Source organism: Eptatretus burgeri, chromosome 11 (genome assembly GCF_056783735.1).
Source record: "Eptatretus burgeri isolate ZD-2024b chromosome 11, Ebu_testis_v1, whole genome shotgun sequence".
Classification (NCBI taxonomy): Eukaryota; Metazoa; Chordata; class Myxini; order Myxiniformes; family Myxinidae; genus Eptatretus; species Eptatretus burgeri.
In genome coordinates this window covers 49060720-49074882 of record NC_140971.1, presented here as the reverse complement: position 1 = coordinate 49074882, position 14163 = coordinate 49060720, and the positions used below count along the sequence as shown (strand labels likewise).

General features: G+C 41.1%; 1 protein-coding gene and 1 long non-coding RNA gene across 7 annotated transcripts in view; one reads left to right on the top strand and one right to left on the bottom strand.

Annotated features, from left to right (window-relative positions):
* GLCE (glucuronic acid epimerase) overlaps positions 1–14163 on the top strand; it is an 85802-nt gene that overhangs the window by 60854 nt on the left and 10785 nt on the right. For 4 of the 6 annotated variants that reach the window (XM_085846377.1, XM_085846382.1, XM_085846380.1 and 1 more), the window contains one exon: positions 12333–12955. In XM_085846377.1, coding sequence (XP_085702503.1) covers positions 12346–12955 — 610 coding nt within the window. In that variant the 5' untranslated portion in view covers positions 12333–12345. Of the gene's footprint in view, positions 1–11312; positions 11530–12329; positions 12956–14163 lie in introns of those variants that run through there. The other 2 variants (XM_085846381.1, XM_085846378.1) reach the window with 2 other exon arrangements.
* LOC147017030 (uncharacterized) overlaps positions 846–14163 on the bottom strand; it is a 41652-nt gene continuing 28334 nt past the window's right edge. The window contains exons 2-4 of the long non-coding RNA XR_015049308.1: positions 4180–4365; positions 3811–3961; positions 846–2203 (exon numbers count right to left, since the gene is read on the bottom strand). This is a non-coding gene — a long non-coding RNA (uncharacterized LOC147017030). The remainder of the gene's footprint in view (positions 2204–3810; positions 3962–4179; positions 4366–14163) is intronic.

Below are 14163 nucleotides of genomic sequence, written 5' to 3'. Positions count from 1 at the left end.
GAGGTTGTTAAGGCAGGAGATTGTTGTGTTTGCTTCAGAGCTGCTTAGTTTTGAATTAAATTCCCAGTAGAATCAAATACAGCACATCCGTCTGGAGCAATCTCAGCAGGGGATACTGCAATGTGAAGCATGCTTCTTTTAGAATGGTATTTAAGCTGGCTGTTTTGTTTACAGTGTCAACTTTCAAAATTCCCAAAATATTCCTTTGAGTCATAACCATCTGTGTTATTCCATTTATGAGTTAATTGTTCATTGACCATCTTCGCTCAATTGGGATTCTTCCTGGTCCGTAACTGCAACAGCAAGCAGTCCCTTGAAGCACGATGAAAGCCTAACTTCAGTAAAAATGGTGTCGGTTACAAGTAATATAGAGATGACGGTGGGATTAGAGCAAAGGATAATCTATGCTGGTAAGGTATTTGGCAAAAGAGAATAAATAGTTTATGGAATGTGGTTTACAGCTGAGGGGAAAAAGATGTATTTTATTTAGTCTTTTTTTTCTACAAGGTTCTAAGACTCGTAAAATAACTGCAATACAAATTACACACATGTAAACAATATACAGTACAAGACCATGCCGGACTTAACTTCAGATGAGCTTTAATGAAATGACGTGACACCCCAAAGCACCTGGAGTCCAACGAAGCCATCTTCATGCATCACTTATTCGCTCCATATTTAATGGAGTAATTACGGAGGAATTTCCTCCTATTCATGAATGCTAACCTAGAGGAATTTGTCCATGTTCTATCTCCTAATTGCTGAACGTCAAGCGAAGAATCAGCACCTACCATCTTTTAATGGTACACTAGCATAACCCGCGCTCTGCGCGACATGTTCGGGTGGGTGTGTTTGAGAAAGGAACTGATGCAGAGTATCAGTAGTAATTTTACTTTAATGCAGTAAGTGGAATACGATTTCACTGTTTCAGAACCATTTTATTTACTTTTTTGTACCATGCACCTCATATGGTCTTTGAGATAATGTAAGCCGAATATCACGTTACTCGAGTGCAGAACAAAGTTGAAGATAGCACGACACGAAACCACAAACTCGGAAATAATATACAAGATTTTTATATATACATGAATACATCAAGCAAGAAAGCAGCTCGTACCATTTTAACGCTTAAAAAATGGTACGTGCTGCTTCCTTGCTTGACGGTCAACATTTGAAAAGAATGGAGCACAGACAAAAAGAACAGGTTGGCAACCATGGTGCAGGCTTGATGGACCTAATGGCCTCTTGCATTGATGGTCCTTGTCGGTGAACTTCTATTGTTATAACAACAACACTATATAGCTTTGGAGCAGTCTGATGGTGGCATTCAGCAGATTTAACTAGCAGAAAGAAAAACCCACAAAACTAGAGGGGGAGCACTCGGTAGAGTGCAAAACCTCCGCCTCCAATACTTCTGGGTCACTTAAGTGAACCTGATATCCTATTAATTGTAGGTCAAAACGGATCAGACTCTACTGAACCACGATTGAATAAACTAAACGAGATTGACGTGCATGTAGAAATGCCAAAAAAAAAAATCGAATTTTTTTTGAAAAAATAAGTTGCAAAATTCCTGGGTTTTTTTCTATAACAAATTTTTTTTTGGGGGGGGGGGGGGTTGGAAATCACTTAAAACATGTAGAAATGCAAAAAAAAATTCAAATATTTTTCAAATAAAATCGAAATTTTTTTGAAAAAAAGTTGCAATAATTTCTAAGTTTTTTTTTGACCAAGTCCAAAATCTAATGGCATGATCCTTGGACCATACCTAATCCCCCCACCAAGTTTCGTCGAAATCCGTCCAAGAATTTTTCCGTAATACTGTTCACAAACAAACAGACGGGTGAAAACAGTAACCTCCATCCATCTTCGATGGCGGAGGTTAATAAAGTTAGGGAAGTTCATCATCTTTGATAGTAAAAGCTGAAGTCACCATGAGGCCTATGAGACCACAGAATGAAGCAGAGACTGCAGCATGCCAGAAATAGGCACACAAGTTGGCTTCTTAGCATATTGTAATAGTTTCCAGCCATTGTGCTTGGACGATTCTCTCGCTGCTGTTTTACAATGTTATCAGTTGAACGATGTTAGTTCAAAAGGCAGCCGTCTCCACTGCTTGCCTTGAGACCATCCCTCATTGCTGGCATGATGTTGGTCTCCTCTTTGAGAACCATTTTCCTCCGGTTTTGGAGCACGTCTTGTACTAAAGGAATAGGAGATAGACAGCCTTGACTCGATCTTCAGTATGGTTCCATTTTTTGCGTCATCTTTTGATGCAGTCATGACCGTGATTGTCTTTCTTACAAAACGAATGACCAAAAAAATAAATAAACCAATGTCACCCGCAAGGTGACCCGTATCTTGCCAAAAGGTAACCACGTGTGACTTCTTTAAGGTCACACTGAGGTGAACAGAGCTGAGCGACTCCTTGAGGAATATCTGCCTACGAGAGATTCCGATGAGAATCGTTCTACAGAGTAACCATGAAAAATATGTGTTTGCCTCATAACGTCACCAAATGACGTCATAATGTCTCAAGCTTGACATATCTAGAAAGCACTCATCGAGGTGTTCAATTTGAGGTACAACACGATATGGTTCCTAAAACTTGAAAATTTGACCTTGGGGTCAAATATGTTTGACCTCAGGCATTAACCATGAAGGTCTAGGCCAATCGCCACCAAAAATTAATCAGCTGAGCGCCAAACCATGAACTATATTCCCATGAAGTTTGAAGACTATCCGATCAAAATTACTCAAAAAATAAGGGTTTCGTCGACTCCCCTGATTTGCGACAGTGACCTTGACCTTTGACCTTGACCTTCAAAATTTTATGCGCTGAATGGGACCTCTATAGGCCTCTGATATGCGAAGTTACAAAAATTTCCAATGATAACTGTGCTCTGCAGAATTTTTTATACGTGATTACAGACAAACAAAAAAAAAAACATACAAGCTGACTAACATATCTTGCAAAAACTTCGTTTTGGCAAGATAATAATAATACTTCAATAATTTTGGCTTATAGTGCTTAGAATTCTGTCAGTTCTGTTCCCTTCCTGTTCAGATGAATTTTTCTCGCTATGCACGAATTATTTAAACTCAAACCCTGTACTGCTTCACAAACTTGGTATCAAGAGACATTTAGCACACTATATCGCTTCTGTGATCTGCACCACTTGTGTTTTGTGCTTAGGGGTTGGAAGAATGTTCCATAATTTGCTGGAATATGGTTCATATTGAATGTTTTTTTTTTTTACCGTTTCTGCAATAATGCCAGTTTCCTTTGTCACCCTTATATAATGTGTTTTTACCCTTAGCCTCCTTTCCACCCTTCTCCCTCCACCTTACCCCTCTCTTCATGCCTCCACTCCCCTCCCCCTCCATCCCACTCACCTCCACATTACTCCAAACTCAACCTTCCTCATCTCTCACCCCATCTTACTCCATCCTTCTTCCCTCCATATAATCCCCCTCTCTTCCTCCTCTCATCACCGTCATCTTCCTCCTCTTCCCCAGCCCTCACCTGTGTTCATCGCCATCTCCTTATCACTCCATTTTCCTCCATCTTCCCAATTAATCTTCCTTCCTTTCCCTCCCTTTGTATTTTCTCGCACATTGTGGTTGAAAAACAAAAATGTAATTGATTTACGTAAAACAAGAACTCGCGATATGGTTTCGGAGCTCATTTTCCTTATGACATCGTTTTACAAGTTATCAGCAATGGTGGGGTTTCACTCGTCCTTACTGCAGTGGCAAGCTCGTCAATTATTGATGGCTCTTAATTTGTGCCCCATTGGTGTAATTTACCTTTCTGCTGCAGTGCCTGAAATTACTGCAGAAGGAAGTCAGGAAATGGACTCCAAAGAGCTGAAATTGATTGTTCTCTGTCTCAATTCCTCTTCTCTCTTCTCATTCTGCTGACGTTATCTTCACATTTTTATTTCTCACGAGCAGAAGCCTGTTGTAAAAATACCACGACATAAAAAATTTTTTAAAGGAATATTTTGTTGTTGCGCTGGTTCAAAGAGCTCAAAAACTGGAGGTTATGTATTTTTTAACAGCAAAGAAAAAAAAGATTTTCAGGATTGATTGAGACGGCGGTCTGTTGCCCATAACCGTACATGCGCACTGGCGATATACTCATCCATTCACTCGCACACGTGCATGGAGTCTCACCGGCACACTCAACTTTCCCCACACCCGCACTGCATGGTACATCCTGCGTGGCTTCGGCGCCACAGCACATCCACTCTCCAGATGCCGAGGCAGATGTTTCGCGAGACAGCCACGTAAGCTCCACCATGGCACAACAGACTCGGGTGTGAGTGCGAGCTTGCTTCGTGTGCCCGTGAAACCTGTGCACTGCACACACACATATCTTAGCATGCAGGCATGCTCACATCCCTATGGAAAATCCCTTTACAAATCTCAAAGGGAACAGCAGGAGAAAGGGGAAAAACTAAGAGCAGGGCGGAGGGAGAAAGTAGACAGAGATGGACAAACAAGGGATGCAAGTAGTGATGAGGGGTAAGGGAGAACGCAAAGGGTGGACAATATAGATCCATAAGCAAAATTGTGTTTGACCAGTTTGTGATTTTGTCAAGGTCTGAGAAGAGAGGAGAGGCTGCTGCCTGTCTATCTGAAAGGTGGTGGCGGGGGTGGTAGATATGCGCACACCTTTCCTTCCCTTTTGGTGTGCGTACGTGGTTTGTGGTGCTGAATGAAGAAGTTCAAATGAGGAAGTTCACCATTAAATGCAATGTCCAACTTCGATTCCCGCATCGAGTTATTTCTGCCGCCCAGTGTCCCAGTCCTGCCGGCACAGCTCATGCATGTTCACCTCGTCCTTTGGATCTGTCGATTCTTCGATGGCCGTCCACAAGGTTGATTTAAAGAGCTCAAAGGAAATCTTTCCTGATACACAATCTTAATGAGTTTGAAACAACCTTATTATGATTGGCTCTACGCATTAACAACTGCTATGGACCTTAACACCTCGTTCACTCAGAGTTAAATCGAGCACGGTACAATTGAAACACAACTCGTCGCATATCACCCTTCTCTACTCATCGCTCTCGTGGGTTTATACAGTATCACAGAACAATCTCGTGCCTTCCAGCAAATGCGATTCGAGTCCATACTGGAAGTTTCGTCTGAGAACGTTCCAGCACCTTCACGAATCTCACCAGGCAGTTTACAGTACAATACTGCCATCTACAGTCAAAATTAGCTCATTACATCAAGTAGTTTATCTTACAATTTACCGATCCATGCACCACGAAACTTGTAACATGTAACCGTCAATTTTAATCGTTCATTTATATGCATTTACTAGTATTTACATTTACCACAACATCTAGATTTTAGCTGACAGGTGCAGTCATCAGCAAAGAGATGTGGAGGATTTTCCAGTCAGTGAGATCATTGATGAAGATTAGGTATAATATTGGGCCGAGAACACTGCTTTGGGATACTCCAGCCTTGACAGGGAGTGATGAAGAAAGAGTTCCATTGAAAGCCACACATTGTCTACGGGAGTGGTGGAAGTTAGTAATCCAAGTGTGGAGTTGGTCCATACTGGAAGTATGGCCTTTGGATCCCATCGGCAGATAGTTTGGAGAGCAAGGCGGGATGCCAGACTGTATCAAAAGGAAGATCGAGATATGCCCAGTCGCCTGCCACATGAACATGTTGTCTCTGTAAACTTCCTGACTGGTGATCAACAGGGCAATCAGGAATATTACATTTAACCAAAAAAGCACACTGACCCTATGACATTACGCTGATGTCATGTGCATAAATTATGCCGAGATCACCTACGACTAGAAAACATCCGTGTGGCACTCAAGTCTCTGCAGACTGAGATGAAAGCCCCTATAGTCACAAATAAGCAAAAGCAGAGATGCTGATCGAGATTTCGCCCTTGTTGTGGGCTAATCAGGACGACATACTGCTGAATCATTTACTCATGACCATATTTAGCTCGTCAATAAACATAGATCAAACTCCAACTTGACGAGGCAGCAGGGCACAAAACGAGTCCCATCACAGCGCTTGCTGCACAACCTGCCAGCAACAAGTGTCACCTGCCACACAGGCACATTGTCTCTGTGCTGCTGTAACACCACACATGTGGTTTGTCGTCAGCAATATTACATTTAATCGAAGAAGCATTCCATTTAACCATTTAAGCATGCATGAATATGACTAATTTTTTTTCCCACCCACTGAGATTTAAGCAAATTTTTTGTGTAAAAGAGCCAACTTAGCTCCAATTGGCCAGTCCAATTGTTCTCAAACCTTGGGTAGCATTGTGGCCTAATCAGTAAATGCATTGGGTGAAGCCTGCATGGAATTGTGCTTCTTTACATCTACCACCGAAGGTGGATGGAGTTTGTTTTCACCCCTGGTCTGTCTGTCTGTTTGTTACTTGCGAAAATCGAAGATTTTTCAAGTATACTGGTTGGTTGCGTGCATTAATCTGTCTTTGTTTGTCTGTCTGCTTGTCAATTGCTGACAGGTCACAATTCTAAAGTGATCGTCATGAACCTTTACCAAGTTGTAAAGGTAGTCTCATCTTAGAAGCCTATTAACTTTGAGGTCAAAGGTCATCTTGAGGTCAGATTTCTAAAATCGTCATTTTTCATCAGATTGACTTGAAAGTTGAAAAGGATTTGCATATTGTGTCACTGAATTGGGAAACCAACTATTTGAGGTCAAAAGGTTGAAGGCCAACTCGAGGTTAAACTTCTAAAATCATCCATTTTTATCTGAAAAATCATCGATTTCCATCTGATTGACTTGAAAATTAAACAGCAATTGCATAGTGCATTACTGAATTAGGAAACCAACTAGTTTTTGAGATCAAAAGGTCAAAGGTCAACTCGAGGTCAAACTTTTAAAATATATTTCAATCTGAAAAATAATCAATTTTCTTCTGATTGACCTGAGCTTTGATTAAGATTGTCAATTTTAATCTGAATGATGAAATGGCCAATTTGACGTATCCATGGTAACCTTTGGATGGGGGTGGATTTTGCAAGTATCGTGCTCTGCACGACATCTTTTTCCTGTTTGTCTTTTTGGTTTTATGCTTATCACCTACAGGTCACACCTTCAAACAGATCTTCACAAACCACATGGTGGAGTTCATCATAAGTAAGAAGCCTATTGTTGTGGAGGTCAAAAGGTCAAAATGTTAAGAGAGGCTAAAGCTCAACAAATTTGTCAAATTTCTAAAATCCTCAATTTTCATCCAATTGAGTAGAAATTTGAACAGGATTTGCATATCAGGTCACTGAATTCAACCACTAATTATTTTTGAGGTCCACATTGGCCAAAAGGTCAACATAGGCCAAATTTCTAAAATTGTCAATTTTCATCTGATTGGTAATTTGAAGAGGAGTTGCATATTTGGCCATTTCATTCACCCACCTATTATTTTTGAGGTCAACTTTGACAAAAATGTCAACATTGGCCAAAGGTCAACAATTTAGGTGAGATTTCTAAAATCCTCAATTTTCATCTGATTGACTTGAAATTTGAAGAGGATTTGTAGATCAGGCAGGTCACAATTCCACCACCAAATATTTTTGTGGTCAAATTTGTTTTATGGATTTCGCAAGTATCGTGCGATGCATGACATCTTTCTTGGTTGTTTGCTTGTGAACAAAATATCTCAAAAAGGTGTGGACAGAGTTGGACAAAATTTAGTGGAGAGCTTGGGTATGTGACAAGGACAAAATGATTCGATTTTGCTGAAGATCCGAATCCGGATCTGGATCCAAGAATTTTTAATGTGATTTTTCACCATTGCGAGATTAGGCCAACATGACATATAGCACGATATCTCCAAAAGTCATCTCCTACATCCCTGCTTTCTTCCCCCTACACCAGGGCTGACATTGACACTAGCCATTCCTCCACCAAAGCAAGAAAAGCAGCAGGAATTGATGACATCTATCCTGAATTATTGAAGAACTTGGGACCTCATGGATGTGATTGCTTGGCTTCTCTTTTCATGAACATCCATGCAACTGGAATCATCAGCATCAACCTGGAGAGAGACCAAAGTTATTGCTATCCATAAGCCAGGGAAGCCTGTTGCTGACCCATCTAGCCATCAGCCATTATCTCTGCTGTGTACAACATACAAGTTGTTTGAGCATGTCCTTCTGGCCAGGCTCTCTCCACTGATAGAGCCCATCATTCCCAATGAACAAAAACTGGCTTCAGACCTGGTGGTGTGTTGATCAAGTACTTCCACTTACCACCCACATTGAGGCTGGCTACCAACATATGGTCAAAACAGGTGTTGCACTCACTGACCTTTCATCAACATATGATATGGCCTTGTTACATGGTCTTCTGTTGAAAGGTTTTGTAGCTTGGCACTTTTCCAGTGTCGAGCTACAATGCTTGTCCTTTCTTCTATGCTTAGGAATCAAAGATATGGGATTTTACTCGGAGACAAAATAAGCTCCATAATGATTATGAATGATGGTCTTCCCCAAGGGTCTGTCTTAGCTTCAATCTTTTTCAACATATATGTGAGTGACATGCCTTGCACCACATCCAGAAAGTTTGCCTTGGCAAATGATCTTGCCCTTGCTTCCCAAGCAAACAACCTTGACGATCTCAGTCATACCCTGTCCCAGGATTTAAAGGTAATGGTGCAGTACTTCATCTACTGGCGCCTCCACCAAAACCCAGCTAAGACTGCAATTACTGCTTCCGTCTCAGCAACCGACTGGCTACAGCAATCTTCAGGTTTCCTTTTATGGCAAACCAGTCAAGGACGAACCATTCCCCAAGTACCTTGGAGTCACCCTTGATCGCAGCCTCACATTCCCCGAACACCTAGAATGGGTCACAGGAAAGATCAGAACAGGGTAAACATCATTCAGAGATGAGTGGGCACAAGCTGGGGATCAAATGCATGCACTCTTCATACTGCTTGGCTTGCCCTTGTGTACCCTGCAGCGGAATACTGTTCTCCTGTTTTGGCAGAGTAGCCACACAAAACACTTGGACACTGTCCGGAAAACACTGATACGAATAACCAGTAGTACACTGAAAACAGCCGTGCAGTGGCTCCCAGTCTTGTCTAACATCCCATCTCCTGATATGTGCTGGAAGGCAAGAATGCTGTTAGAGTTTGACTGCATCAAAGCTGACCCAGAGCTTCCAATCCATAAAGACCTGCAGAATCGACCAAATATGTGACTCAAGTCACACAAACCTTTCTGGGGCTCTGCAAATATTTTGAGTGATGCAGAGTTTAACACAAAGAAAAGTGGAACAATCTCTAGAGCTAAACAGACAACAACATTGCTAACAATGAACTGGTGAGTAATCTAACAGAAGGGCCTCCAGGTTTTGACCTCTTCCGCAAACGGTGGTCTGCGCTGTGGTCTCAACAGGATCCGTACTCTCCATGCAAGGACATCACACCACCTCCACAAGTGGAATTTCAAATACAGTCCAGCATGTGACTGGTCACGCAGATCAGACTATTCATCACATTGTGAATGAGTGTCACCTACAGAAACTTGACAAAGGATTTAGGGCATTTTATCAAATAACAGACAGTGCCGTGACTTGGCTGTCCAACTTGGACTTAGATCTGTGAGCTGTAATTTGTCATATGCAAGAAGAAGATTCTGTCATACCAAATATAACTAGAAAGCATCTGAAAATGCAAAGCCCATCTGCTTTGTATTCAGACTTCTTCTTCTGTGTGCCACCATACCTTTGACATTTTGACGAAATTATTAGTTTGCTTCTCCATATTTTCATAATAAAGCGTTGTTGAAAATTTGATGACAAAAGCTCAAATGTTTTATGCCTCATCTAACTTCAAAAAGTTAGGCTTACAAAAGCTCAAATTAAAATTCAAATTTCAGGTCAATTGGATGAAACTTGAAACAATTTTATGTCATGATGACCTTTGACCTTTTAACCAAGTTATTTCTTTGTATTCTCTATATTATCACAAAGCTTTGTTGAAAATATGATGACAAAAACTCTCTCCAACACACACACACACACACACACACACACACACACACACACACACACACACACACACACACACACACACACACACACACACACACACACACTTGATTGCAAAACCCCATCTTCCACTGCACGGGGGACAGCCTATTAACTATCAGCATGTTCAGGACTGAGCAAAACAGTTCTAACTAGAGGGGGAGCACTCGGTAGAGTGCAAAACCTCCACCGCCAATACTGCTGGGTCACTCAAGTGAACCTGATATCCTATTCATTCAATTTGACGTCAACAGTGCTCACAGAGTTATAGTTTGCAACTTTCCCTTTTACTTTTAACTTTTACATACTCAATTCATTCGTCATAACTAGATTCCATGAGACAGAAATTGATTTTACATGGGTATATCCACCTGAAGTTCCAAAATCAGCCGCAATTATAATTTTGGCATGTTTTTGTTCGAAATCACTTATAACATGTATTAATGCAAAAAAAAAAATCGAAATTTTGTTGAAAAAAAAGTTGCAAAAATTATTTTTTTCTCTAACTTTTTTTTTTGAGGGGGGGGGTTGGAAATCACTTAAAACATGTAGAAATGCAAAAAAAAATTCAATTTTTTTTCAAAATGGCCGCCATAGCGGCCATATTGGATTTTGGACCAAGTTCAAAAATCTAATGGCATGATCCTTGGACCATACCTAATCCCCCCCACCAAGTTTCGTCGAAATCCGTCGAGGAGTTTTTCCATAATACTGTTCACAAACAAACAAATAAACAAACAAACAAACAGAAAGGGTGAAAACAGTAATCTTCGATGGCGGAGGTTAAAAACAAAGGCAAGATCTAATCCAGTTATGAGAAGTTGGATAATCAAATTTATTTTGACTTTAATAGAGAAAACGACGTTAAGGTGCAATGTATTGAGTCCGAATGAAATCATCACAATTCCTTTGAGTGATAACATATTGCAAGGAATTTGTTCTGTGTGCAATGAAGGAGTAATTATTTTATGGTTTCGAGTCATGGTATAAAAATGAAAAAAAGAATATGGTGAGAGAACGGCTGGGAGCAAAGAAATTGGTTTTGAGAAAAATGGAATTTGAAAGGTGAAAAAAAAAAAAGTATTTAGCCTTTGGTTCAAATATAAACCCCTTCACTGTCTTGACATCAGGAACCATATGCCTGCATGAATCCTGACCAACAGGATGTGTCTGCCACATACCAACCTGGGGAAAGCAGAGTGTGGTTGGGGGGTGGGGGGGGATGGGGAGTGGTGATATATGCTCTCAATGATGGCCAAGTAGCCTGAAACATAATAGTTCACTGATGGTGCCCTCCCCTGGGTGAGCTGGCCTGTACAAATCAAGAATGTAATCATGTTTGTGTGCCTATGACACTGCAGAATAGCCAGAAGTTTGATGCTTTTTAATTGGGCTTTGGCTGTTTGTTAGAAGGTGGAGTTTGGACCACGAGTTGGGTGTATGCTGCAATCAAAGCTTACTTTACAAATGGTATAGATGGACCTCGGTGAATCAAATGTTTATGTTGCAATATTAATAATTTTCAAACATTTTATCATTTTCTTTACGTTATGGAAATTGTGTGCCTCATCTTCCTCATTTAAATTTTGTGCATTTGTATGTAGGTTTTTTTTTAAGCCTGGTCATAACATTGTGTTGCATGACCTAAAGATGATACTGCAGTGTGCAAGTGATTATTATGGGGAAAATGAAAGTGGTGAAAGCAATTTTTCATATTACATCACAATATCATCACTGTGCTACTTCTAAAATCGAAACAGTCGTCGTTTACAAGCTTAGTGGTCATACATGTATGTGACAGGAGCAAATTATATCCAGTGATATTAATATTCACTTCAGGCCTGGTGTTGGCTTAACGGTTAAGGTGCTTGGCTTAAGATCCCAGGGTCTTGAGTTCAAGTCCCTGTCAAGCTGTTGAATTAACACCAGGTAGGGTTGACTCAGCCTGTCATCCTTCTGAGGTTGGCAAATATGAGTACCAGCAGGGCTTTGCATCGGTGGCACAGCTGCACCCCCAGAAAATGATGCAGCCAAGCAGCCACGGCCGACATATGAATAATATTCACTTTCAGTGTGAGAGAGGATGGGGTGGAGAGTGCTGTGGAGTAGAGTGAAGGGGGAAAAGATGAGAATCAAATTGATGAAGTGCACATGCATAAAATAATGTTTTACTTTTATATTTTTGATGAACTCTTATTCAATTTGTATATTTTAAAATAATCGATTAACTTGGGGATCTCATGTGCATTAAGGCATTGTTGTTGTCTCAGCAGATACTGGATCAGCATGCGCTACCTTACAGCCCGAGTCAGCTACCGCACCCTCATCATCATTTGCGCACTCTTCGCACTTATAACTATGCTGCTGTGGAACAAGTGTAGCACAGAAGGTGCTTTTGGACCCTTAAGAAATAGGATGCTGAGTAGCAGCAGCAGCTCTGCAGAGCACCGAGAGCATGCACTATTCTCCCAAGAGGCTGTGTTTCTACCCCAGGCCCTTCGTCAGGCTCCTATCGATCGAGGGCATCTGCGTCCCGCCACAAAACTGTTTGAACTCCCGGTGGGACCATCACTACCTCCTCAGTTCTTTCCTGGACGTGGAAAACCCCAAGGATCTCAATACGAGGATGTTGATTGCCTCGTGAATGGCGATTATGTCATTACAGGGCGACGGGAGGGTGGTGAAGTTTTTCTGCCCTTTAGCTGGATTGAGAAGTATTTTGAAGTATATGGCAAGATGGCATCATACCAAGGAGCTGAACGGTTTGAATTTTCCCATTCCTATTCAAAGGTGTATGAACAGCAGGGTGCATATCGGCCTGATGGAGTCTTCATGTCCTTTGAAGGTTATAACGTGGAGGTGCGTGATCGTGTGAAGTGCATCAGTGGAGTTGAAGGTTGGTGTGGCTATCCCTCCCTGATGGATTCCATAGCTTGGAGCATGTTCTGGATTGTGCATTTCTGATTGGTGAAAGCCACACACCAGAAAGTCTCATCTTCAAAGTGTTTATTTTAGCAGATTTAAATCTATTTTTTGGCTTTGACCGGAACAATCACTTAAGTCTCATATCTCTTTTGATACTTGTTTTTGCACTGGATGCTGTGTCACAAAATAATTGTTTTGAGAAGATGACTGAGCCATCACAGTATGTTCCTGTTAAGTTGGAGATGTCACGTTAATGTGAAAATGTTGTGTAGTATGTGGGAGGGGGTGGGGGAGGGGTTGGGAGAGGAATGTTGAATTTTCAGAACATGCCAGAAATCTTTGTGATGTTCATGAATTTACCATAAATATGCAATGACGAGCCTTGTTCACTTCACCTTGAGCTATCACTGCGTTGCTCGGATAATAATAGTCGAATGCACACAGAGGAAGATTGGCCTTTACATAAGGTGAAACATGCCAAAAAGTCCAAGAAGCAGTTGAAGTTGGTGGAAGGGAGTGGGGGGGGGGGCAGGAGGGGGGGAACTTTAGTAAAAGGTCAGCAGGCCTTAAGTACGTTTGGAATGCCTGTCTGGGTTAAAAAGTCGGTTTTGAGTGCTTCCCGCTCAACATCACTCACGTTAGTCATCATGAACTCCCTTTGGAGCCCTCTGAGAAAGGAGACCCCCTGTGTCTTCATGTACCATGCAAGATCAATTGAAAGATATTTCAATTATTGAATCTCATTACCATCGAGATTTAGTTGAAGCTGAATATATTCCGCCTTGTCTGGAGCGAGAATTTTGTCGTCCACCCTCGCCTTCGGTTACAGCCATGTTTGTAAACTTTACATGAAAGGATTTGTTTGACAAAGTTGTTGTGTAAATATTTTAATTGTTTGCAATATCAGGAATTGAAATGTCAAGTTCTTTCATGTGGTACCGTTTGGGTCATGTTTTTTTTTCTTTGCACAAACCCACATGTTTGCAGGCCACCATTGACCTCACATATGCACGCTTCCAACTCATTTTTATCAATGTACTTGCCTTGTGACAGATAAATTTGTCATCAACTGACTCAATGTAGTTTCACTTTCCTTGAAAGAAATCCATGCTAAATTATGTTTTCCACTCACAATTGTTTATTGTTAACTTGATTGATTACCCTTCTTCTACTTTCCTC